General features: G+C 31.8%; 1 protein-coding gene across 1 annotated transcript in view; it reads left to right on the top strand.

Moving 5' to 3' along the window:
* Positions 1–20,522: 20,522 nt before the first annotated feature.
* Positions 20,523–27,010, top strand: part of LOC115235193 (low density lipoprotein receptor adapter protein 1-like) — a 73,201-nt gene continuing 66,713 nt past the window's right edge. Inside the window, exon 1 of the mRNA XM_029806812.1 lies at positions 20,523–20,768. Within this exon, the coding sequence (XP_029662672.1) occupies positions 20,726–20,768 (43 nt within the window). The 5' untranslated portion in view covers positions 20,523–20,725. The remainder of the gene's footprint in view (positions 20,769–27,010) is intronic.

Below are 27,010 nucleotides of genomic sequence, written 5' to 3'. Positions count from 1 at the left end.
TTGATATTTTATATATATACATACAATATAACCCTCCCATGGGTACACCTTGACGTGGTGGAGTGGCTAAAGTACCTGGACGGTGCCTTAAGGTCCTAAGCGTCCAGGTACTTTATTAAATATATACATTGTAAAATTATACAATATAAATGTCAAATACATGAAATGATCAATGCATCAGAAATTAATTATTAATCATTCAATCGATTGATATTTTATATATATACATACAATATAACCCTCCCATGGGTACACCTTGACGTGGTGGAGTGGCTAAAGTACCTGGACGGTGCCTTAAGGTCCTAAGCGTCCAGGTACTTTATTAAATATATACATTGTAAAATTATACAATATAAATGTCAAATACATGAAATGATCAATGCATCAGAAATTAATTATTAATCATTCAATCGATTGATATTTTATATATATACATACAATATAACCCTCCCATGGGTACACCTTGACGTGGTGGAGTGGCTAAAGTACCTGGACGGTGCCTTAAGGTCCTAAGCGTCCAGGTACTTTATTAAATATATACATTGTAAAATTATACAATATAAATGTCAAATACATGAAATGATCAATGCATCAGAAATTAATTATTAATCATTCAATCGATTGATATTTTATATATATACATACAATATAACCCTCCCATGGGTACACCTTGACGTGGTGGAGTGGCTAAAGTACCTGGACGGTGCCTTAAGGTCCTAAGCGTCCAGGTACTTTATTAAATATATACATTGTAAAATTATACAATATAAATGTCAAATACATGAAATGATCAATGCATCAGAAATTAATTATTAATCATTCAATCGATTGATATTTTATATATATACATACAATATAACCCTCCCATGGGTACACCTTGACGTGGTGGAGTGGCTAAAGTACCTGGACGGTGCCTTAAGGTCCTAAGCGTCCAGGTACTTTATTAAATATATACATTGTAAAATTATACAATATAAATGTCAAATACATGAAATGATCAATGCATCAGAAATTAATTATTAATCATTCAATCGATTGATATTTTATATATATACATACAATATAACCCTCCCATGGGTACACCTTGACGTGGTGGAGTGGCTAAAGTACCTGGACGGTGCCTTAAGGTCCTAAGCGTCCAGGTACTTTATTAAATATATACATTGTAAAATTATACAATATAAATGTCAAATACATGAAATGATCAATGCATCAGAAATTAATTATTAATCATTCAATCGATTGATATTTTATATATATACATACAATATAACCCTCCCATGGGTACACCTTGACGTGGTGGAGTGGCTAAAGTACCTGGACGGTGCCTTAAGGTCCTAAGCGTCCAGGTACTTTATTAAATATATACATTGTAAAATTATACAATATAAATGTCAAATACATGAAATGATCAATGCATCAGAAATTAATTATTAATCATTCAATCGATTGATATTTTATATATATACATACAATATAACCCTCCCATGGGTACACCTTGACGTGGTGGAGTGGCTAAAGTACCTGGACGGTGCCTTAAGGTCCTAAGCGTCCAGGTACTTTATTAAATATATACATTGTAAAATTATACAATATAAATGTCAAATACATGAAATGATCAATGCATCAGAAATTAATTATTAATCATTCAATCGATTGATATTTTATATATATACATACAATATAACCCTCCCATGGGTACACCTTGACGTGGTGGAGTGGCTAAAGTACCTGGACGGTGCCTTAAGGTCCTAAGCGTCCAGGTACTTTATTAAATATATACATTGTAAAATTATACAATATAAATGTCAAATACATGAAATGATCAATGCATCAGAAATTAATTATTAATCATTCAATCGATTGATATTTTATATATATACATACAATATAACCCTCCCATGGGTACACCTTGACGTGGTGGAGTGGCTAAAGTACCTGGACGGTGCCTTAAGGTCCTAAGCGTCCAGGTACTTTATTAAATATATACATTGTAAAATTATACAATATAAATGTCAAATACATGAAATGATCAATGCATCAGAAATTAATTATTAATCATTCAATCGATTGATATTTTATATATATACATACAATATAACCCTCCCATGGGTACACCTTGACGTGGTGGAGTGGCTAAAGTACCTGGACGGTGCCTTAAGGTCCTAAGCGTCCAGGTACTTTATTAAATATATACATTGTAAAATTATACAATATAAATGTCAAATACATGAAATGATCAATGCATCAGAAATTAATTATTAATCATTCAATCGATTGATATTTTATATATATACATACAATATAACCCTCCCATGGGTACACCTTGACGTGGTGGAGTGGCTAAAGTACCTGGACGGTGCCTTAAGGTCCTAAGCGTCCAGGTACTTTATTAAATATATACATTGTAAAATTATACAATATAAATGTCAAATACATGAAATGATCAATGCATCAGAAATTAATTATTAATCATTCAATCGATTGATATTTTATATATATACATACAATATAACCCTCCCATGGGTACACCTTGACGTGGTGGAGTGGCTAAAGTACCTGGACGGTGCCTTAAGGTCCTAAGCGTCCAGGTACTTTATTAAATATATACATTGTAAAATTATACAATATAAATGTCAAATACATGAAATGATCAATGCATCAGAAATTAATTATTAATCATTCAATCGATTGATATTTTATATATATACATACAATATAACCCTCCCATGGGTACACCTTGACGTGGTGGAGTGGCTAAAGTACCTGGACGGTGCCTTAAGGTCCTAAGCGTCCAGGTACTTTATTAAATATATACATTGTAAAATTATACAATATAAATGTCAAATACATGAAATGATCAATGCATCAGAAATTAATTATTAATCATTCAATCGATTGATATTTTATATATATACATACAATATAACCCTCCCATGGGTACACCTTGACGTGGTGGAGTGGCTAAAGTACCTGGACGGTGCCTTAAGGTCCTAAGCGTCCAGGTACTTTATTAAATATATACATTGTAAAATTATACAATATAAATGTCAAATACATGAAATGATCAATGCATCAGAAATTAATTATTAATCATTCAATCGATTGATATTTTATATATATACATACAATATAACCCTCCCATGGGTACACCTTGACGTGGTGGAGTGGCTAAAGTACCTGGACGGTGCCTTAAGGTCCTAAGCGTCCAGGTACTTTATTAAATATATACATTGTAAAATTATACAATATAAATGTCAAATACATGAAATGATCAATGCATCAGAAATTAATTATTAATCATTCAATCGATTGATATTTTATATATATACATACGAGCGAACCCCATTCGCGACGATTCCATCAATCGATTTGGTCTTCTTCCGCTTCCGCTTAACCTTTGCTCGAAGTAATCGGTGAATTCCCGACTTGTCGACTCGAAGTATGATTCTCACGTGAAGCGGGGTTCAATCGTGCCGAAATTCGAAAGTGCGGGAGTGTCATTTAAAGTATCGCGCGTACAAGTGCGGAAGTATTATTTTTTAATAAAAGTGCGGGAGTGCCGTTTAAAGTATTGCGCGTGTGAATCAACCTGAAAGGAGGAGGAGGCCTAGGAGAGGCATCGGGCACCGACGGAGCAACCCTGTGGTGAGCGGGAGTGCCTTTTAAATTATCGCGCGTGTGAATCAACCTGAGAAGAGGAAGAGGCGGTTTAGGAGAAGTATAGGGCACCGGTGAAGCAACCCTGTGGTAAGTAAATTGTTATTTGTATATTAATTACTTATTAATTGCATACGTGCAATTTAAATTGAGCAATTAATCGCGTAATTCGATTTTTTATTTGTATGATTTAAACAAGAGAGAATTAAAGAAACAGATTTTTATATGAAAGTTATAATTTTGTAAAAGTTTTTACTTTTAAATTATAGCTTTTATATGGAATTATTAGAGTTATTAATAGTATTTTTTCAAAATTTAGAAAATTATTTTATTAATCTGCTTATTATTATATGCATTGAATATAAAATTTAATGCGTATAATAAATTTTTTTAAATATTGATTATTTTGAGCGCTGCTACAATTTGGATCTTTTATTTGCATGTTACAGATCAACGTAGCGACCCTGACATCCTGAGAGGAGGAAGAGGCCTAGGAGAGGCATCCTACACCGGCGGAGCAACCCAAGGGTGAGTATTTATTATTTGTATATTGGTTGTTAAAAATCGTGTACGTAAATTAATTCAATCTTTTTATTTGAATGAATTAAACAAGAAAAAATTAAAAAGACAGACTTTTACATAAGTCCGACAAATGTTTCCATTATTAAAAAAAATAGCCTTTTCAAAATTTATAAAACTGTTTCGTATTTATGTATCTGCTTATTATCGTACGCATCGGATATAAAATTCGGCACGTAAAATAATAATTTTTTGAAATATTAATTAAATTTTGGACGCTACTCTAATTTGGATTTTATATTTGTATGTTACAGACAACGTAGCCTCAAGACCAACAACTCCGCTGTTGCGCACCAGTGCCGGTGAGTGACAAACTCTTATTTAAAGTAACGGATTTGTAGAGATTGTAGATTTAGATTGTAGATTGTAATAAATCCGTTACTTTTAAATGGATGAGCTGAAACAGATTAAGTTAAATGACTTGTAATAAGTTCTTTTAATATGCACTGCATCTATTGCAAAAATACATTAAAGTTTAAATTTAAGAAGAGAGATTATAGAAAACATTTCTTTCCAATTTGTACATTTTATTTAATTTATTGAATAAAGAACGCTAGTAATTTTATCAATTATATACGTGTGATGGTAACTCATTTTTATAACGCTCGCTGATCTTATCCTAATTTCTTACAGCTTATCCATATTGTAGAATTATGTAATCTATAAATTATGTAAAATTATATTTATGTATATTCAAACTTTTTTCAATGTTTGATTTTTTTATTGTTTTTTATTATTTATGTGATTTTTTATCCCCCTCCCCACAAAAAAAAACCACAATACTTCAATACTATAGAAGTGGTTGAATCGATCTAAAAGCTTTGTTCGAAACGTCGGCACATTCGCGTTTGAATTATTTTTATAGGATGTGAAAGTCATAGAAAGCCAACTGCATTCATGCGATCGTTGCACATCGCACAATAATACTAGGTTTGCAAACTATGGACAGATTAAAAAAAATTTCACCGAAAACGCTTGCGCGCGCTTGTTCGCCTGCGAAAACACATGAGACAACGCTGCTTCGGGTTTTAACAGGGATATTTAGTATCGATTTTTGCCGCCGGTTCTAACGACGTGGTCGAAAACATCGTGCTTTTTAAAACGTCCATAAATCTCTCGGCAGTGGTGGGCAGAAACCCGAAATCCATTTGCGATGGAACTCATGTAATACATCGCGTATTCAATGCGATACAACGGTTCGCAGTTTCCGTCTCGGCGTAAAAACCGCAAATATTCCAATAATTTCATTATGTGGTTCTAATGAAAAAATTTAAGCGTGTTATTCTCGATTCAAGATATTTGGTACGTTTTAAACATATTTAGATTGTTCAAAATATTTTAATATTTAAAGCATACTAGAGAAAGTATACAAAGAATGTTACAATATTTTGAGCAATATAGAAATTTGCATTATACTGTTTTCCAATAGAAATATTTTAAATTTAAGTAATTATTAGACTTTTTTAACATATTTTAACTTTCCAATTGATACGTAGATTTGGTGCAAAATTTATGTAAAATAATGGGAAAATTAATACGCTACGTACACATACATACCCACATATATACACATTGTACACATAACGCGAAAAGTTTTAATTATTTTTCATGAAATAACAATAATGGCACTTTTTACATATATGATAATTGAAATATTCAAATGATTTGAAATAAGTCAATCCGTTATTTTTTATCTATTGAAAATATTTTCACATACACGGTTATTTAAATTTTAATTTAAACACTAGTGACGTTCGAATATTCAAATTCGAGATTCGCTTTAGTAATGCCACTTTAACAAGGGTTTTATTTTAGTAACAACGGAATTATTCATCGAAACGTGGCGTTATACGACTTGCCGTATTCGTGGTTAAAACGTCGATCAGATCGTGATTTATGGAAATCGGTACATGTTTCCCTAATCTCATGGATATAGCAAATTTTAATTAATTGATGGGTCAAGCGGATCAAAGCTTTATGCAATATTAATAATATTTTAAGATTGCGAATTGTAGACTTCTAAATTAGAGTACTTTCACAACTTTGCTGTGATTTTAAATGCTGATATAATTATAAATATTATATGTAATTTATAATAATATTAATTTGAATAAAAACAATTGAATAAAATATATTTATAAATATAGGATAATCGTGTAATATTAAAAAAAATATATATTATATAATTTATGATTAGTTTAATATATAATTAATTCAAAGTCATCGTTTTTTGAATATTTATATTTTTTTATTTTTTGTGGAAATATATGTATTTTAGAACTTTCAAATTTTTCCCTGAATTAAGTCAGAATAGCGTTTATTTGCGGTAAATTTGAAACTTTTAGATCGAACTTGAGTTTTCAGAACTGATATAAATAAGTAGAGCAAAACTCGTTAATAAAATTCCATTAACATTCTACTATTATCGAAATTTTCTAAACCCGTGAAACTATCGACAAGATAATAAATACGGAGCAAATCGACGACGCGACGGTCATAAGGATCGATCCTGAATGGTTCCCTCGATTACCATGAAGAATCCAAAATCATTGAAGCGACGAAAACGACGACTTTTCCACCTCGGCGGAAAATTACAGTGAGTAGCGTTCGTGCAAAATGCCCGGTCGACCTTCGGCCATCTTTCATCTCCGATTATGTCCTCTCCTTCACCTTGCATTTCTCGCTTCTCTTACGGTCCTTTCCGGAAAGTAATCCTGCCGAGAATTTATTGTCATGTTTCTTTTGGCATAATTTCGCGACATGGATTCGAGCTTTTCTCGGCTTGCAACGACATTCCGGATGTAATTCAATCGACCGTAATGCGGTTTGCGCAGCGTGATAATCTCATTTCGGAGTCTATTGTGGACAATATCGCATAATATAGAACATCCCCCAAGTGGTGCACAATATTCGCACATTCCTTCCATTAATTAATATTGTAATATCATCAACTCGAATTGTGTCATCTCTCTCTCTCTCTCTCTCTCTCTCTCTCTCTCTCTCTCTCAGCTGCTACAATATTAAATTTATTTACTTTAACAACCATTAATTATCTAAATATAAGATAAAGAGCAAATTGTTATTTTGCATTTATAATCTTTTGATGCTTGAAAATGAATTTTGATATATACTTAAAAATTAGATAAGAAATACGCCCGCGTCACTATAAATGCCTCACCCTGTATATATAATTTATATATTATATATGCAATCTATATTTATACATTTATATGCTGGGCGATACCTTTGCGTTTAAATCGCGTATTATACCATTCGCTCTGGTGAGAATTTTAAACCGATTGTCGCCGCGTATTGCGTGGGAAAATAAAAGAGAACTACGAGGTGTCCGCGCGCCATTGTTGCGCCCGAAATATACTGTTATTTGGTTATCGTCTGCGAAACGAATGCGCATTACGTTTTTACAGGAGTCGGGTATACGAGCGAGAGTTTATTTACGATATTGCGCGGCGGACTGCAAAAGGACACGTTGATTAAACAGTCTGATTAAATACGCTCATTATATTCACCTCCATTACATAGCACGTTCGCGCGCTCGCGCGTATACAAGGACAATTTAATTAATGTCACGCGAAAACATGGTGTCGGGTTTGTTGTTTCTGTTCGCTCGCTTGCTAAATTCAAACTTCGTAAATTTACTTTGCAAGAGGAAATCGCTATTTAAGACAAGTTCAACAAACTGTAATTGTCTCACATGTATTTTTTGTCCGTACATTACATTAAAATTAATTATCACATAGAATACCGTAGCGATTTTATATATACACACTGAATTTTTTTTACTGTTTAAAATTATATATTTTTACTTATGCATGTTTTATACGAATATAATTGGAATTGTTTGCGCGAGAGATAGAAATTTAATATATTTTAAATTAATTAAATTTTGTAGAGTATAGTTTATTCGCGTAAAAGAAAATGTCTTATGCAAGGACGAAAGCGAGTTTTATTAATTGCATCATTCTTCTGGACACGCAACATATAATTTCGCATGCATATGTCCCTCGCTCCAAGGAATCGATCGAGCGTGTACCTATCAATTAATCTGACTGCACTTTGTGATCTCCATTCTGATGCTGTCAGCACGCATATAAAAGTGATCGCCACCTTTTTTATAGAGAATGGAAAAAATCGTACTTATCACCTGTCAGTGTTAGCATGGAAAACCGATCGTAGACAATAGGTTGAATAGTATAGAGAGTATGCCTCAACAAATATTGAACGCATTCTCCATCGCGGTCTCTGCTATGAAATAAATTGAGAATGATTGTGTTATATAATTGTAATGTATAATATTAAAACTTGCATGGAACTAATTCAATAGTTTCGAAAATAATTATATGATAAAGTTTTTCACCCAATCGTCATAATATGATAAAGATTTCAATAGTTAAGGTTTGTATTTAAATTAACGTATTTTAAATTAATTAAATTTTAAGATTAGTTTGTATTTAAATATAAAAAATAGACAATAGCGTTGTGAATAACTTTATGTAAATGAGATTTTTTGAAGTAGCATTTCACTCCGAAGGCATTTTTAAACTTTTCTGAAATATTAATTTGCAAATTCTTTATGCATAATTTTTTTTTAAAAATAAGAAACGGAAAAGAATTTGAGATATAATAACAAGCGATCCATGAAGACCGCGACGCGAATAACTTTCGATCTAAATAGTTTATGCGACTAGTAGACTGTCGCGGATGCTTTCAAGTGCACTCTGAAACTTCCGATCGATGACAGGAAATATTAGTATCGTACGCCGATATATTGAACTTTTACGTGATAGCGCACCATATTCGGATATTAAAGTTTGCGTTGCTATGTGAATTGAGGTAAAAGTTTTGCTATTGAACATATGGTGAGGACAAAATGACGAAAGACTTCGTCCTTTACTGAATCGCAAAGATTTACCCATGTTTCTTGATCCATGTTCGTATAAACCAACGGGGAAAAGGAGAAATTAATGTTTGCTTGGAAATAAAACCCGTACAGATCAAATTGTGATATATATTTTTAATAATTAAAAAATATAGGATATTAGATGATCAGGATAAAAATAAAAACAAATTATATTACAATATACTTAAAAATTTCGAAGAAAAATTAATTGGATAAAAATAAAAATCATACATATTCCAAGTGTCATTAAAAAATTTTAAGAAAAATATATTACTTATAGTATTAGAGGAAAAATATAAGAATTTTATAAATTATATTTATTATAATTAATGATTATATATTATATAATTTCTTAGAAATTTCTTATAAAAATATGTGTGTGTGTTAGAAATAAAAAAATCATTTATAAATCAATAAATATTACAATAGAAACGTATTCCTGCGTACTAAAGACTAAAAAATATCGCATTGTAAATTTTCTGATGAATAAATGAACTTCGAGACAAATTACTCGAACAACTTGGAAAGGAAGTGGACGTGGTCGTAAGGTCGTTCAGAATTCATGTTCTCTCGGTTAATGGTTAATTGCGATTCGTGCTTGGCTCACGTAGGAGGGAGGAAATTAACGCGAAGGCAACGGCGTAACGAGCGAGTCGACGAGGCCGAACGCGAGCGAGTTAAAGCACTTTCGGATTCATAAAAGTCTACCCGATCCTTTTTTCTTTCTTTTTTCCGTCGTCGGGAACGTGTCGAGCGTTTCAAGGCCTTTTTTCACGAAAGATCGTTTAGGTTGCCAGGGTAGTTCGAAGTTTTTTTATGTCAGAACTACGATAGACGACTTTCGCCCATGTTCTCGCACCGTGTATTAGCATCTACGATATTTTGTAATACGTAAATACCAAATGTACCTACTTACTATAAAATAGGTACGTATTTTTGTTGCAAATCTAGTAAATGTGACTATATAAATACAAAATTTTTATGAAAATTTTATTTAATCTTAATTTTTTTATTTTAACACATTACTTTATTTTTATTATTTTATTATTTTAATCATAAAACTATATTACAAAACTGAAAAGAGAAAAAATGTAGTTGTAACATAATTCATTCTTTCCTTTATTACTTCTAATGCAATATGCATTTGATGCTGGAATAAAATTGATTTCAGCACTAAATTAATACGAATAAAAAATACGAAAGTTTCGTATTTAAAATATTTCTGGACTTTACAGTATTATTTTATACGCTCGTTCTGTTCATCCGTGCTTGTTATCTGTGATTTTAATTCCGGGTGATTTTGCAAGGTCGCTCAATTAAATCGCTAAAGGCGATCGCTAAATTAAATTGCAATTAGTTAATTGCATAGAGACATAGAGTGTTATCGAACTATCGAGGGCAGCGAGTATGTTTTGCGAATATCAAAAGATACACGCTCAGATCGAAGTTTGGTTTTATAAATAAGTTTTTTCTGTATATTCGCTTTATATATAAGTCATTAGCTTGAAATTAATAATTGCAATGTATTTCTCCTCAAATTTACAGGCAAATCTTTCTTGAAAAGAATTTAATTAAGTTTAAGAATACAATATATGGAATTCTTTTTGAAGATAACTCTCAAATAGCAAATTTTATTAATTATTTAATGCTGAAAATAAAAGAATTTTTATTATTTCAAAAATCATACTTCAGGAAATAATAAATGTGACAACATTTATATATATTAACTATTTAATTCTTTGCTATTAATACAACACATTCCTGTTTTTTTTTTTTTTAAATTAATATAAAACATTTATTCTTATTGATGAGAGATAATATAGATTATGTATGCAAAAGAGCGTAACAGGATGTAGCCGCGCGATGAAAATTGATCGCTATCATTACCTTCATTAAGCTACCTCTCTCTCTCCACTATCGCCAAATAAAATTGCATCTATCGGAAAATTTAGTTCTATTTATGTAGTTCTATTTATACTGTAATATAATTTTGTTGTTTGAACAGTTTAACAAGAATTTATATTCCAAATAAGGGGGAAGGGTACATTACTTATAGAATATTTTAATACTAAAAATGTAAGAGCAACAAATTTTTCTAATTAATTTATTTAAATTTTTTAATGCATTTATTGATGTTACTATACATTATTGATTAGCAATTATATTATGGTTTTTATATTTTAAAAGTGCTAAATAGTTGTGTTAAGTACTGTATTTTCCCTTGCTTCTACATAAAATGGAAAGCGCAATATAGGAACACTTAATGAATAATGATATCTCTTAAACAATGTAATATTTTTTGAAATGATTTTTATGTTATTTTATATCAACAAAATAGCAAGAAACTTTGGTATACTTTTTATTCAAATACTCTATATATATTTTTTATTAATGAAAGGAACGGCTTAATATCAAGCCATCTCCTTCTTTTCTTTAAATATAAATTTTTGCTAATTTTTGCGAGTAAAAAAGTCCGGATTAAAGTAACATTCGGATTAGCACATGAATAGCACTATATATTTCGATAAGTGCAATCTTATTTGATGACGGTTGGGTAGTCAGCTTAATAGAAGTGTTATCATTCTATTTCGCTTATGTGAGAGAATACGACATATGAGACACGTGTTTCAACCGGGCAATATTCAAATTTCCCTTGACGAGGGTTCTAATGAAATCCGCGAGAGCTGCGTGCACATGATTTCTCCTCTCGGCCCGGTGGAATAATCGCCAGCTTAACGCACGTTCGCAACTGACTTGCATTTCGCCGCCGAGCCTGAATATTAGTTTCTTCCAATGCCGCTTGCGAATTTTAATCGAGAATCGAGTACCAGCTCGCGCAAACGTGTACCAGAAGTTAGGGATGGAAGGGCCAAAGCTTTAACTTCATCCCGGAACTGGATTTTCTCGAGAAACTTGAACTCATTTTCTATAAGCGATTCGATGCAGCGAAAAGACGTTGCGGGAGTTGCTTATTTTAAAAGCGTCGACAGAACGAGACGTTTTAACGATTATGAGAAAAAGTTTTGCTACTATACAGATATTTGAAGAGAGTGCTCTTTCTTCTTGTCGTCGAGTTTCATGTAATATCGTATTTTCAAAGTACAAGCGATATAAATAAAAATATTTCGATTTTAATTAATTAAAATTAAGTACTCTTCGTTTTGAAAAATATTATAATAAGATTATCATATTTGAAGTATATCATGCATATTTAATAGGAAATAATTATATATTTAGAATGTGTATTTTATACATATTTAAATGCATGAAAAATATCGGAGAGATTTAACTTATGTAAATAAACCTATATCTTTTCTATTCGCAAATTATGTAAATATCTCGCAATTCTGTACTTTAATAACTGAAAAGAGTAGATTGAGAACGGAATAAAATAGATGATAGATATATTTCTATAGCTAGTAATAGTAATTTCTTTTGACATTGTCCAATATTAATCTAAAATGATGCGAAACTTTAATCAAAAGCGCATTATGTAGAAAGTCTCGCTACGTAAGCTCGACAAGTTTAAACTTAAGCGCCTGTTTTCAACTGGAAATGTGACATCTGCTTCGCGTGTCCTTCCCTTATTAAGTTAATTATACTTCCAAATTGCATTTTATGCTTATTTACAAGCGCTTTGCCAAGTTTCGTACATCGAATCCGCAATAACGCATCATGCACGTACATGAGACTTAAATTGCACGAATTAAAAATCTTCAAAACCAGTAAGTATCTCGTCATTATATACTTACGATTTCGGGATTTTAAGCTAGGGAAGAGTGCGCTTTTATAGGAGAGCCGTACTCAGACTGCTCGGCCATGGACGCCTCTTTTCTGTTCCGTTCTGGTGCAACCTTTCGGGCTTGAACTTTCCGACAACTAACAAAGTCTCGCAACGGCAAGCTAATTGAGTTTTCCTGCCAATTATCCGCGGTTCCCCCTCCACAATTACTTTTATATCTGTCTCTCTCACTTTCTGTCTCTTTCTCTTTTTCTTTCGTTATCTTCGTCGAGTTTCTTCTATCGAGTTCGTGCTTTTCGAGCGCCTGAAAGTCCGCTGTAAAGTAAACGGATTCACGAATATCCGAAGGATAGCCACCTAAGCTGACCCGACCGCGGCTAACCGCCTTAGTAAAGACAGATAAGAGGGATCGAAATTGAAGTTGCGACTGCCGATGGAGCTGTTCAATTTCTGCTCCTTTTCTCATTGCCTATCTATTTACGGTCGTAAGACGATTATATGGTTCTTGTCGAATTTTCTAGTGGACCGAATAGAATGACGGCCGATGAGAATTTTTAACTTCTGAACGTTCAATTGTATTGACGATAAGACATTTTAAATAGCCGATATCTATCTTTTCAAAAGTAAAATCTCTACTCAAAATAATAGTTTTTTTTAATAAAAATAGAATTAAAAAAATATATAACTTAATAGCATGACAATTATTGCAATCACAAAGGAAACCGAGTTAAAAATTATTTGTTTGCCAGTGGATAATAAGTTGTATCAGACGTAAGATTGCGAGAAAAGATTAGATATATTTAAAAATCTAAAATTGATCTTATATATTCCGTTTATATCTAAATTTTACCTTTAACACAGTTTATCGCTTGTTAGTGAAAAAAATAATTTTTATACGTAATTTCTCTTTTGTGATTTTACATTTGATATGACGATGGACGATTGCAAGTACCAAGAAAAAATCGTAATTATTTTCTATTTTAGCTACTACTAATCTGCGTGATTATTTAATTCTAACTATTAATTATTCGTAAACGCGTATTAAAACGACGGCTACTTATCCAAGCATATCTATCGCATGACTTGCTCATTTGAAATAAGAATCGAATCGATAAAGAATTAGAAATTTTAATTTATTGTGTTGTTAAATTTAAGGACGGCAATTATTTTTTTAATGATACTTGTCTCGAATGTATATCTAGCATCGTCCCTTAAATTTTTCGTTGATATGTAATTTGCTATCATTATTATTTCCAAAATGAGAACGGAGTAATACACATAAACATTTGTTTTCCAAATAAATCAAATAAAAGAAAATAATTAATATACGTATATATATGGAGCGTGGAATAATACACACAAAACAAATTCATTGGATCAAATAATCAGGTAATGGAAAGTCATTACATGAGCCGTTTATTAAAATCAATCAGAAATGCAAATAACAGAATTCAGAGAACATTCACGATGATATTATTTCATAAAGCCTTATTCGACATAAAGTAATATTTCAGAATAATAACAAATCGGGTGACGCACATGGCTTTGATGTTTGTTTATGTTGCTGTAGGATATGCGTGCTGTAGTATTCGTGTAGAGAGTAAAAAGTTTGTTGCCGCCCGCGGATGGAAATGGATGTGTTTTGACACGCTACGCATGTGTCCTTTGTTTGGACCTTATTTTTGGATTGGATTTTGATCTCTTCTAAAGAGGATTTCAACATTTAATCTTTTCCGAGGAACTTACATATATCTTTATCAGTTGATGGCCGTGTGACGTGTATATGTCTCGGTGCCAACCTTTTTACGAAAAAAAAGAAGAAGTGTAGAGAGCAAAACTCGAGCTGGCGGAAAGTAGCACGATCAGCTCTGTGTCGTTCCTTTTATGCGAGCATTTTTTACAAACAGTTAATAATTAATTAATAATTATTAACACTTACGATTAATTAATAACACGATTAAGGATTTGTAAATGTATCAAGGTAACAGTTGAAAGCAATATTTGGCGTAATTTATTAGTTCAAAATAAAAATTTCTTGTATTCGAATATATTATGTATCGAATATATCACGATTAAAAAATCAATCTAATGATTCAAATAAGCCGTCTATATATCAGCTGTTTATTAATAATTAATATATTGAACAAAAGATTTGGCATTCATATATTAATATAATTTTACAATATAATATATCTTTTATAATCTTATAATATAATATATTTTTTATAATTTATTTTTTTTTTTTTTAAATTAATATAAAACATTTATTCTTATTGATGAGAGATAATATAGATTATGTATGCAAAAGAGCGTAACAGGATGTAGCCGCGCGATGAAAATTGATCGCTATCATTACCTTCATTAAGCTACCTCTCTCTCTCCACTATCGCCAAATAAAATTGCATCTATCGGAAAATTTAGTTCTATTTATGTAGTTCTATTTATACTGTAATATAATTTTGTTGTTTGAACAGTTTAACAAGAATTTATATTCCAAATAAGGGGGAAGGGTACATTACTTATAGAATATTTTAATACTAAAAATGTAAGAGCAACAAATTTTTCTAATTAATTTATTTAAATTTTTTAATGCATTTATTGATGTTACTATACATTATTGATTAGCAATTATATTATGGTTTTTATATTTTAAAAGTGCTAAATAGTTGTGTTAAGTACTGTATTTTCCCTTGCTTCTACATAAAATGGAAAGCGCAATATAGGAACACTTAATGAATAATGATATCTCTTAAACAATGTAATATTTTTTGAAATGATTTTTATGTTATTTTATATCAACAAAATAGCAAGAAACTTTGGTATACTTTTTATTCAAATACTCTATATATATTTTTTATTAATGAAAGGAACGGCTTAATATCAAGCCATCTCCTTCTTTTCTTTAAATATAAATTTTTGCTAATTTTTGCGAGTAAAAAAGTCCGGATTAAAGTAACATTCGGATTAGCACATGAATAGCACTATATATTTCGATAAGTGCAATCTTATTTGATGACGGTTGGGTAGTCAGCTTAATAGAAGTGTTATCATTCTATTTCGCTTATGTGAGAGAATACGACATATGAGACACGTGTTTCAACCGGGCAATATTCAAATTTCCCTTGACGAGGGTTCTAATGAAATCCGCGAGAGCTGCGTGCACATGATTTCTCCTCTCGGCCCGGTGGAATAATCGCCAGCTTAACGCACGTTCGCAACTGACTTGCATTTCGCCGCCGAGCCTGAATATTAGTTTCTTCCAATGCCGCTTGCGAATTTTAATCGAGAATCGAGTACCAGCTCGCGCAAACGTGTACCAGAAGTTAGGGATGGAAGGGCCAAAGCTTTAACTTCATCCCGGAACTGGATTTTCTCGAGAAACTTGAACTCATTTTCTATAAGCGATTCGATGCAGCGAAAAGACGTTGCGGGAGTTGCTTATTTTAAAAGCGTCGACAGAACGAGACGTTTTAACGATTATGAGAAAAAGTTTTGCTACTATACAGATATTTGAAGAGAGTGCTCTTTCTTCTTGTCGTCGAGTTTCATGTAATATCGTATTTTCAAAGTACAAGCGATATAAATAAAAATATTTCGATTTTAATTAATTAAAATTAAGTACTCTTCGTTTTGAAAAATATTATAATAAGATTATCATATTTGAAGTATATCATGCATATTTAATAGGAAATAATTATATATTTAGAATGTGTATTTTATACATATTTAAATGCATGAAAAATATCGGAGAGATTTAACTTATGTAAATAAACTTATATCTTTTCTATTCGCAAATTATGTAAATATCTCGCAATTCTGTACTTTAATAACTGAAAAGAGTAGATTGAGAACGGAATAAAATAGATGATAGATATATTTCTATAGCTAGTAATAGTAATTTCTTTTGACATTGTCCAATATTAATCTAAAATGATGCGAAACTTTAATCAAAAGCGCATTATGTAGAAAGTCTCGCTACGTAAGCTCGACAAGTTTAAACTTAAGCGCCTGTTTTCAACTGGAAATGTGACATCTGCTTCGCGTGTCCTTCCCTTATTAAGTTAATTATACTTCCAAATTGCATTTTATGCTTATTTACAAGCGCTTTGCCAAGTTTCGTACATCGAATCCGCAATAACGCATCATGCACGTACATGAGACTTAAATTGCACGAATTAAAAATCTTCAAAACCAGTAAGTATCTCGTCATTATATACTTACGATTTCGGGATTTTAAGCTAGGGAAGAGTGCGCTTTTATAGGAGAGCCGTACTCAGACTGCTCGGCCATGGACGCCTCTTTTCTGTTCCGTTCTGGTGCAACCTTTCGGGCTTGAACTTTCCGACAACTAACAAAGTCTCGCAACGGCAAGCTAATTGAGTTTTCCTGCCAATTATCCGCGGTTCCCCCTCCACAATTACTTTTATATCTGTCTCTCTCACTTTCTGTCTCTTTCTCTTTTTCTTTCGTTATCTTCGTCGAGTTTCTTCTATCGAGTTCGTGCTTTTCGAGCGCCTGAAAGTCCGCTGTAAAGTAAACGGATTCACGAATATCCGAAGGATAGCCACCTAAGCTGACCCGACCGCGGCTAACCGCCTTAGTAAAGACAGATAAGAGGGATCGAAATTGAAGTCGCGACTGCCGATGGAGCTGTTCAATTTCTGCTCCTTTTCTCATTGCCTATCTATTTACGGTCGTAAGACGATTATATGGTTCTTGTCGAATTTTCTAGTGGACCGAATAGAATGAGATGAGAATTTTTAACTTCTGAACGTTCAATTGTATTGACGATAAGACATTTTAAATAGCCGATATCTATCTTTTCAAAAGTAAAATCTCTACTCAAAATAATAGTTTTTTTTAATAAAAATAGAATTAAAAAAATATATAACTTAATAGCATGACAATTATTGCAATCACAAAGGAAACCGAGTTAAAAATTATTTGTTTGCCAGTGGATAATAAGTTGTATCAGACGTAAGATTGCGAGAAAAGATTAGATATATTTAAAAATCTAAAATTGATCTTATATATTCCGTTTATATCTAAATTTTACCTTTAACACAGTTTATCGCTTGTTAGTGAAAAAAATAATTTTTATACGTAATTTCTCTTTTGTGATTTTACATTTGATATGACGATGGACGATTGCAAGTACCAAGAAAAAATCGTAATTATTTTCTATTTTAGCTACTACTAATCTGCGTGATTATTTAATTCTAACTATTAATTATTCGTAAACGCGTATTAAAACGACGGCTACTTATCCAAGCATATCTATCGCATGACTTGCTCATTTGAAATAAGAATCGAATCGATAAAGAATTAGAAATTTTAATTTATTGTGTTGTTAAATTTAAGGACGGCAATTATTTTTTTAATGATACTTGTCTCGAATGTATATCTAGCATCGTCCCTTAAATTTTTCGTTGATATGTAATTTGCTATCATTATTATTTCCAAAATGAGAACGGAGTAATACACATAAACATTTGTTTTCCAAATAAATCAAATAAAAGAAAATAATTAATATACGTATATATATGGAGCGTGGAATAATACACACAAAACAAATTCATTGGATCAAATAATCAGGTAATGGAAAGTCATTACATGAGCCGTTTATTAAAATCAATCAGAAATGCAAATAACAGAATTCAGAGAACATTCACGATGATATTATTTCATAAAGCCTTATTCGACATAAAGTAATATTTCAGAATAATAACAAATCGGGTGACGCACATGGCTTTGATGTTTGTTTATGTTGCTGTAGGATATGCGTGCTGTAGTATTCGTGTAGAGAGTAAAAAGTTTGTTGCCGCCCGCGGATGGAAATGGATGTGTTTTGACACGCTACGCATGTGTCCTTTGTTTGGACCTTATTTTTGGATTGGATTTTGATCTCTTCTAAAGAGGATTTCAACATTTAATCTTTTCCGAGGAACTTACATATATCTTTATCAGTTGATGGCCGTGTGACGTGTATATGTCTCGGTGCCAACCTTTTTACGAAAAAAAAGAAGAAGTGTAGAGAGCAAAACTCGAGCTGGCGGAAAGTAGCACGATCAGCTCTGTGTCGTTCCTTTTATGCGAGCATTTTTTACAAACAGTTAATAATTAATTAATAATTATTAACACTTACGATTAATTAATAACACGATTAAGGATTTGTAAATGTATCAAGGTAACAGTTGAAAGCAATATTTGGCGTAATTTATTAGTTCAAAATAAAAATTTCTTGTATTCGAATATATTATGTATCGAATATATCACGATTAAAAAATCAATCTAATGATTCAAATAAGCCGTCTATATATCAGCTGTTTATTAATAATTAATATATTGAACAAAAGATTTGGCATTCATATATTAATATAATTTTACAATATAATATATCTTTTATAATCTTATAATATAATATATTTTTTATAATTTATTTTATAATTGAGAGAAGATATTTTGTAGCGAATTGTTCGATTGTTCGGCACTCGGTGCTCGTTTTTTAAATACATTATTATATCTTTTTGCTCTCCGAATCTCCGAAATCCTCCCGATATTGATGTTGGTTTTTTATAATTTATTTTATAATTGAGAGAAGATATTTTGTAGCGGTAAAACGAATTGTTCGGCACTCGGTGCTCGTTTTTTAAATACATTATTATATCTTTTTGCTCTCCGAATCTCCGAAATCCTCCCGATATGTACACTTTGATGTTGGTGGAAGGGCTTAGTATTCGGTTTATTCTGAAGGGAAAGCTAAGTACCCAAACGTGTGGTTAACGGTTTTTTAAGCCTTATAAGACTCGTTTTATCGATATCTTTTTTCGGGAGTGTCGTGCAAAGTGTTACGTCCAAGTGCGGAAGTATCATTTTAAGTATCGTGTGTCCAAGTATTGGAGCGTCGTCTAAAGAGCGGGAGTGCCGTTAAAAGTATCGCGTGTAAGTCAATGGTCTCTGATGATCCTGACAATTTGAGAAATGAAAAGAGGAACAAGTCCAGGAAGAGAAAGAGAGAGAGAGAAAGAGAGAGTATCGGACAATGGCGGAGTAGGCTTGGAGTGAATAATTTATTATTTATATATTTATTGTTATTAATTATGTATGTGTATTTATTGATTTGAATAATTTAAATATTATTTAAATAATTTAGATAAAAGAGAGACTTATTATAGAAAGACTTTTATATAAAACTTATAATTCTGTATATACTTTCTCTCTTAAAAATAAATTTGTCTCTCTCTCTCTTTTGTTTCTTATAAATTTTGTTTATAAGATTTACACACACACATATATATATATATATATATATAGAGTTGTTTATTGAAGAAATATTGATATCTCTTATACACATATTTAATCGAAAAATCCCAAATAACGTAAATCTGGTTATTCTCACAATTCCGGAAGCTTGATCTTAAACAAAGTTTATTTTTGGTGGAAAATTACAAAAATAATTATCAACATTGACAAATATCTGATTAGTATTGTATTATCCTCGGTGCAAAGTACGCTTGTAGCGAATGTCGATCGAGATCACGGCGTGATAGGGGAGGGGATAAGCAAAAATATGACGTAACGCGTATAAGCCTGCCGTTGGGGAGAAGTAGTAAACTTGGCGGGAGCGTGCGATGCACACATGCGTTGTACGCGCACCAAGCAACACACGGGCTTTCGTCGTCTTTCATTCATTTCTTGCGATCTCATCAGTCGGTGAACGTAGTTCGTAAATAGCGATCGATCGTACATCGGGACTATTTGAACGACGGACGTAGCCGCTGGAATTGGTAAAACGACGACGAGGACGTTCAACATTGCGAGGAAACATGCCGTTCTTTAAGAAATTTCGTAGATTCTCCCGCCATAAAAGTAAGTCTCTCCTTACAAATCGTACGTCTCTCCTTACGAATCATACGTCTTTCCTTACGAATCGTACGTCTTTCCTTACGAATCGTACGTCTTACATGTAGTTTGCATGATTTCATATAATCTCATATTCTATATTTATATTCATTTAATTATCTTCTTACCTGATTGTAATTTTATCAGTCAGTTTATATAAATTTATACACACACAAAATGTTATATATTCTCTTTGATATTATGGAAATTTATTTTAATCTAAAAATTAATCATCTCAATACCTCATGCATGATAATATGTAATTCTGTTCATCTGATAGGATTTAAATTGTTGTAATCTTTCTCATATAAATTTTTTAAATCTAAGATTCTAAAATTATAATAATTTCAAATTTTTATTATCTTGATGTTTTATATAATCATATCTATTTTCTTCCGATTGATGAAAAATTATGCTCGGAAGTTTATTCCTATTTGTCATTTATTACATATTTTTTATAACACGAGATATATATTTTATTTATTTTATAATTTTTCATAGAAATTTCTGTAGTTTTATTTCGAAGCTTTAAAGGGTCATTATCTCAATGCCCTGTACAAGATCGCATTTATCTTTATTCAACTAATAAAAGATTATAGTTTGAAGTTTATATGTGCACGTTATGTTGTTCGCTCTCTTTTTCGTTGCACGACATTCTCTATACAGTGCGCCGCGCCATTTCCTCGGTTCTCGTCTGTCGCTAAGTAGCACATCTCTTCGACTAAAGTCGTTCGTAATCGAATTTCGTCCCGACCAGGAGAGATTCTCAGAGCGCGACGAAGCGATGGCGACCTTTAAGGACGCGCGCTTCGATTCGAAGCTCCGATGCCTTCGTCTTAACATAGTTTCGAATCCATCGGGACGTGTCGTTTCTTCAGGAGACAGCGAATCAGCATTCGCGGTGTAATTTGCGCGACGATGCGCTCAGCTGCTGCCAAATGAAATAGTCCCGAGTGATAAGATTTTCTCTGCTAATTGTCGTGCGCGGATCAGCGTAACGGCATTACTTCGAAGACAGGCGTTAATTTGAAATAATTGGGCAAAATATTAAATTAATTAATGTTATTACTTTAATGAATACAATTGAGTAAGTCAATATTATGATTATCGAGTAATCAATAATCGTGATTAATGTATAGTGTAAACTGACTAGAACTGACAATTAATCATTGATCATGTGTAAATATTTCGAATATTATTTAATTAATTAACACACAATGATTTAAGATGATTATTGCAGTCAATCAATTAATACATTGTAATTTATTTTAAACGTTTAGAAATTATTCGTATAAATTGAGTATTTTTAAACAATTCTTTGATACTGGAATTTTGTTTTATTATTCAATGAACAATGCAAAATTTGATGAAATTTTAATAAATTCTGTTTCGGGTTGAATATTTGAAAGAGCAAAAGTTATCAAACCTTTAATTTAGTCTTGGCGCATTAAAAAAATATTACCAGAAAGTTACCATATTAAATATTGCCACATTATTGCCTCGGCATGTTTTGTAGCCGTAATTTTAAGCGCAAAAATATCGCGCAATTTTCTTGCCTCGATTTTTTTTATTGCATTGCTCTACTTTACGTAGGACAAGTGACGCCGGTATCGAATGTGATGAAATATTGAAGTCGCGCGTTGTAAAGATACAAGCACAATGCGCGTTGGTGCGCATCCCATTTTATGACGACTGGCAACGTGTTGTCGCGTTCGGAATAAATATCGGTCAATATTTATCGCGGAATGTTTGAATTCATCATAATACACGTTTCGCTACATTTCTACGATGCGATGCTTGGAAAATAACAAATAAGAACGCGAACGTGAATTGCGCAGCCATTACGACGGTAAAATCGAAATATTCTCCCGGAAATATTGATTTTATTCAAGGAAAACTGATAAAATATCATTTAATAAAAACACCAATATTTTTATCCATAATAATTTTGAAATATAACTGTATTTTTTAATTAATTTAGAAAGAAAATAAATTTAAGATAACATCTCTATAATCGCGATAATACATTAGACTAAGAATTTTAATTCACCTTTCTTTAGTAATAAATGAGTTTAATAAGAAAATAACGAATGAAAGAATTTAATTAAGTATAATACAAATGTATCTGTTCTTTCTTGAGACAAAGATAACTTATTAGTAATAAATTATTGCATTCATTGACGCGGAGAGGTTCAATAATTTGTGCTATAAAGAGTTAATCGAGAAATATGTTTGAGATCAACGAGATCGACTGGAAACAGCGTGTCAGCGTTCTCTAAGCTGGCTTTTTTCCATTTCCATCCAATATACGCTGTGGCATCTTAATTATACGTCTTTATCGTGTGCAATTTCCTTTCACTAACAACCGTTAGACGTCCGTTGATTTCTTGCTGTATATTTTTCCTTTTCTTTTTTTTTCTTTTTTTATGTTTCACGAAACGATTATACATTTGGCTTTTTCGTGCGTTACGTAGTTTCCTACGTTGTAGTTTCTCTGCACCATGTAATTTTCATCTCCCCGATAGCTTTACATAATAAAGCCATGCGCAGTTTTCACTTTACCGTAGTTCGTTGATCGTAATCTCACTCGCACTCGATTTGATGATGTCGGTGTCGTTTATGAATTCGCGAGCGTTGTATCAACTACTTCAATATCGATATTTTCTTTTTTTTTTTTTAACAAAAGATATTGCTGATTATTTTTATAAATAATTTTGTCATGATTCTGCATATTCTTGAAAGTTTTGAGATGAAAGTTTTGAGATGAAAGTTTTGAGATGCTAAAACACATATCTTTTCTAGAAAGTCGAGAAAGTAGATGTTTCTTAATGCGAAATATATAGTTTATGTAAAATAGTAAAGATTCTATCTATATTTCTATTCTCCCATGATACTTTTTATTTCTCTCGACCGACAAAAGACTTATCACGTTGTGTTGCCAGGTAATTAACGAATTATTATTTATACGATTATTATATTATAAATACTATTATCGATATATATAATTATATATGATTTTTTGAAATATATAGAGAGAGTGAGTTTTTAGAAATTAGAAGACATAAAAAGTGCAAAAGAAAATACGGAGACATTTTTTTTTCAAAATTACCAATTCAAATGCGTTGCGACGCGTCGCCCGGAAAAATCCGCTTCACTTCGGTCGCTCATATACTTCGGTTTATTTTCTCGCCGTCCCTTTTTGCCATTCTCTCAAATCGCACAAGTTTCGCTCAGACTATAGGATATGCCTCCATTTTTCTTGTGACATAATGTCAACGATGCGCCGTAGCGCATACTCGGTGTACCGACCGACAAATTTACAGCTCACACATATGCAAGCCCGCGGGTTTACATCATCTGGTGTCGACGTTTATTCAAATACACGAGCGAGAACGCGCGCGTCCATCATTTTGCTGGCTAAATTTCCGTCCTTTTCGGCCAACCGCGCTGTATCAGTGTATGTGGCATGCGTTGTGTATCTGCTTGTGATGCGACGAAAATTCATTTCTCATCCTCGAAAAGGGTCACGACTATTACGGCAGTAAAAGAGTAGTAAACAGTAGTAGCAAAAAGCAGTAGTAGTAGTAAAAAGTAATACCAGTCATAAGAAATAGTTAATTAATGTACGCGTGTTTTTACAAGAGTCGATTGTGTTATAAATGAGTATGGAGAGAACGTTTAATATTTTCAATGTATATATATAAATATAAAATATTGGTGAGGATAAACTAAAATCAATAAAAGATAATGCATGAGCAGTATTCATGTTTAATTAAATTTCATTGGTAAATAAAGGTAGGATGGGGAGAAGGATAAAGTGCCAATTAATGAAAATTCGATTGATTATGCTTGAAAGTAGAATTAATTAAATTCAATATGATCACGGAGGAACAATTTATATCAATTCATGAGTTAGAAGCAGAAAGAAGGAAATGAAGAAAAGAATCGTTTACTATGAAAGTCATTCCTGTAAATCGGCCTTTGACGCACTGAATTTGAATGAGAAGGGAATAAAAATTTGAATAAAAATGTATAAATTGATGTGGCATATTAATTTTTTAAACAAATTTTTAAATTTTAAATTATCAAGAGAGGTACAGAGAAAGAGAGAGAGGCTTTTTATTTTTAAAAGATTATTTTCAATTTTAAATTACTGAAAGAGATTGAATCTATTTTTAATATTTTGCATGATCAAAAAACCAAACTTACTTTTTAAATTTTAAAATTTATTTAAAAATCGAATTTATTGAAAAAATATTATTTATGTCAATGTCATCGATTAGTTTATGTTTATGGTTTATATTTTCTTTTCACTGAAATCTTCTGTAAACTTGAGGTTTTAAACTTTTCTATCCTGTGTGGAGATAGCATCGCGAGCATAGCGGATGGAAACGGCGATGAAATCCGAAGTCACGTCCGTGGAAAAGTTCAGCGCAGACAGCTTAGAGGTTGTAAATGTTTAGGGGTACAGCAGCCAGTCGTGGCTGGAAAATTTCAAATCCTCCGATCGTACATTTTGCTCGATTTCTTTGGGCTGCAGTAGAGAGCTTTCTTCGGTTTCTCGCCGCGAAGAAGGATTTACCGACGAAATTGAGGTTTCATGCACATCTCGGTATCGTTAACCTTAATCTTTTTATCCTTCGCCGCCGAGGTGTACGGAAGTACATTACAATTCATTGTGTACTCCGCTGTATTTTTGTTCGGTTATATTTTTCAGTATTTGCTTTTCCTTAGACAATTTTTTTTTCTCTAGCAATCTTGTTAATTTTTATTTTAAAAGAAAAATAAAACTTCGTCAATTATTTAATTTCTCTTGAAAGTTTATAAAAAGCTCCAAAATTTTAACTCTATTGCATTAAATAAATCCATTTTCTTTCTTTGCAAATATCCTGATATTTTTTTGCATCATTTCTTTTTTCTAAAATTATACAAAATTTACACTATAAGGAATTAAATTATCGCAATGTTGAGAAAACAATCTTGGTTTACAAAAAATATGAAAAGTCTGTAACATATTGCCTAAAAGAATTCTAGATCAATAACGGCGCTGAGAAATGATTCATCTTTCGTCGAGCGTCTAATTTTCTCGTTAGATCGCGCCAATTTTTTTCCGAAAGCGCGAACCGATCAATTTTTCACATCTTGCAAGTGAAGGTAATAGCGCGAGTGCGTTCGCGACAGCGGCTTTTCTTCGTTCGAGGCAAGAAAGATTGATATCGCTCTTGTGCACGCCAGATTGTACACGTTAGATAGATAACGGGCAGAAGCCGAGTTTATTCGCTCGCCGCGTTTCACGGACGACGAGGCGATTTTATTTCATACTAACGATAAATAATGGTATACTTCGTCGTGCCCGCGCCGCGAAATTGTGCAATTTATATCCGCCTCTTGCATCCGCCTATCACTGTATCTGCGCGTCGATTATACTGCAAAATATTATTGCGCTTGGGGCGACTTTTAAATTCGAAAAAACAATACGCATCGTGGCATATTAAATGATACACGCCAATACATTGTAATTTAATGGTATAAACGGTAAATGATAACGGGTCATTAATTTTTCATTTAATATTGTATTTTATAAATATATAAAATATAATTTGCGTGCTCATATTTTATTAATATATTACTAATTTATTTTATATTAATTAATTGATTGTACTGTATAAGTTTATGCGATTTACATACATATTTTCTTTTTCGAATATTTATAGAAAAGAATAGATACCGTCAAATTAAGAGTTTAAAATATTTCTCGAACTTATATAATCTACATATATTATGTGCATAATATTATCTGAGACTATTTTCAATTAAATTTCTATGAAAAGAATCATTTTCTATTTGCATGTTTAATGACGATAAATAAATCTTTTCTATGAGATTAGATTTAAATATATTTCGTATAATTAAAATATATATACCAAATGAGTATTTTGTATAAAACAGAATTTAAAATATAACATGTTCTAAAATAATCTACATAATTTAAATGTAAATCAGTAATTTATATATATATATATAAAAATCAAGATCTTTTTTAAATTATGGTTGATTACTGATTTACATTTAAATTATGTAGATTATTTTAAAATATGTTATATTTTAAACTCTGTTTTATATAAAAGACTTGATATTTCGAATATACATTTATATGCAAATTCCGCAATTAATTCGATTCGAATGATGGCACAGTTCATCGCTATGTC

The sequence above is a fragment of the Formica exsecta genome, unplaced genomic scaffold (genome assembly GCF_003651465.1).
Source record: "Formica exsecta isolate Colony F162 unplaced genomic scaffold, ASM365146v1 scaffold211, whole genome shotgun sequence".
Lineage (NCBI taxonomy): Eukaryota > Metazoa > Arthropoda > Insecta > Hymenoptera > Formicidae > Formica > Formica exsecta.
The sequence above is the reverse complement of the archived record's forward strand: the minus strand, read 5'-3'. Positions and strand labels throughout refer to the sequence as shown.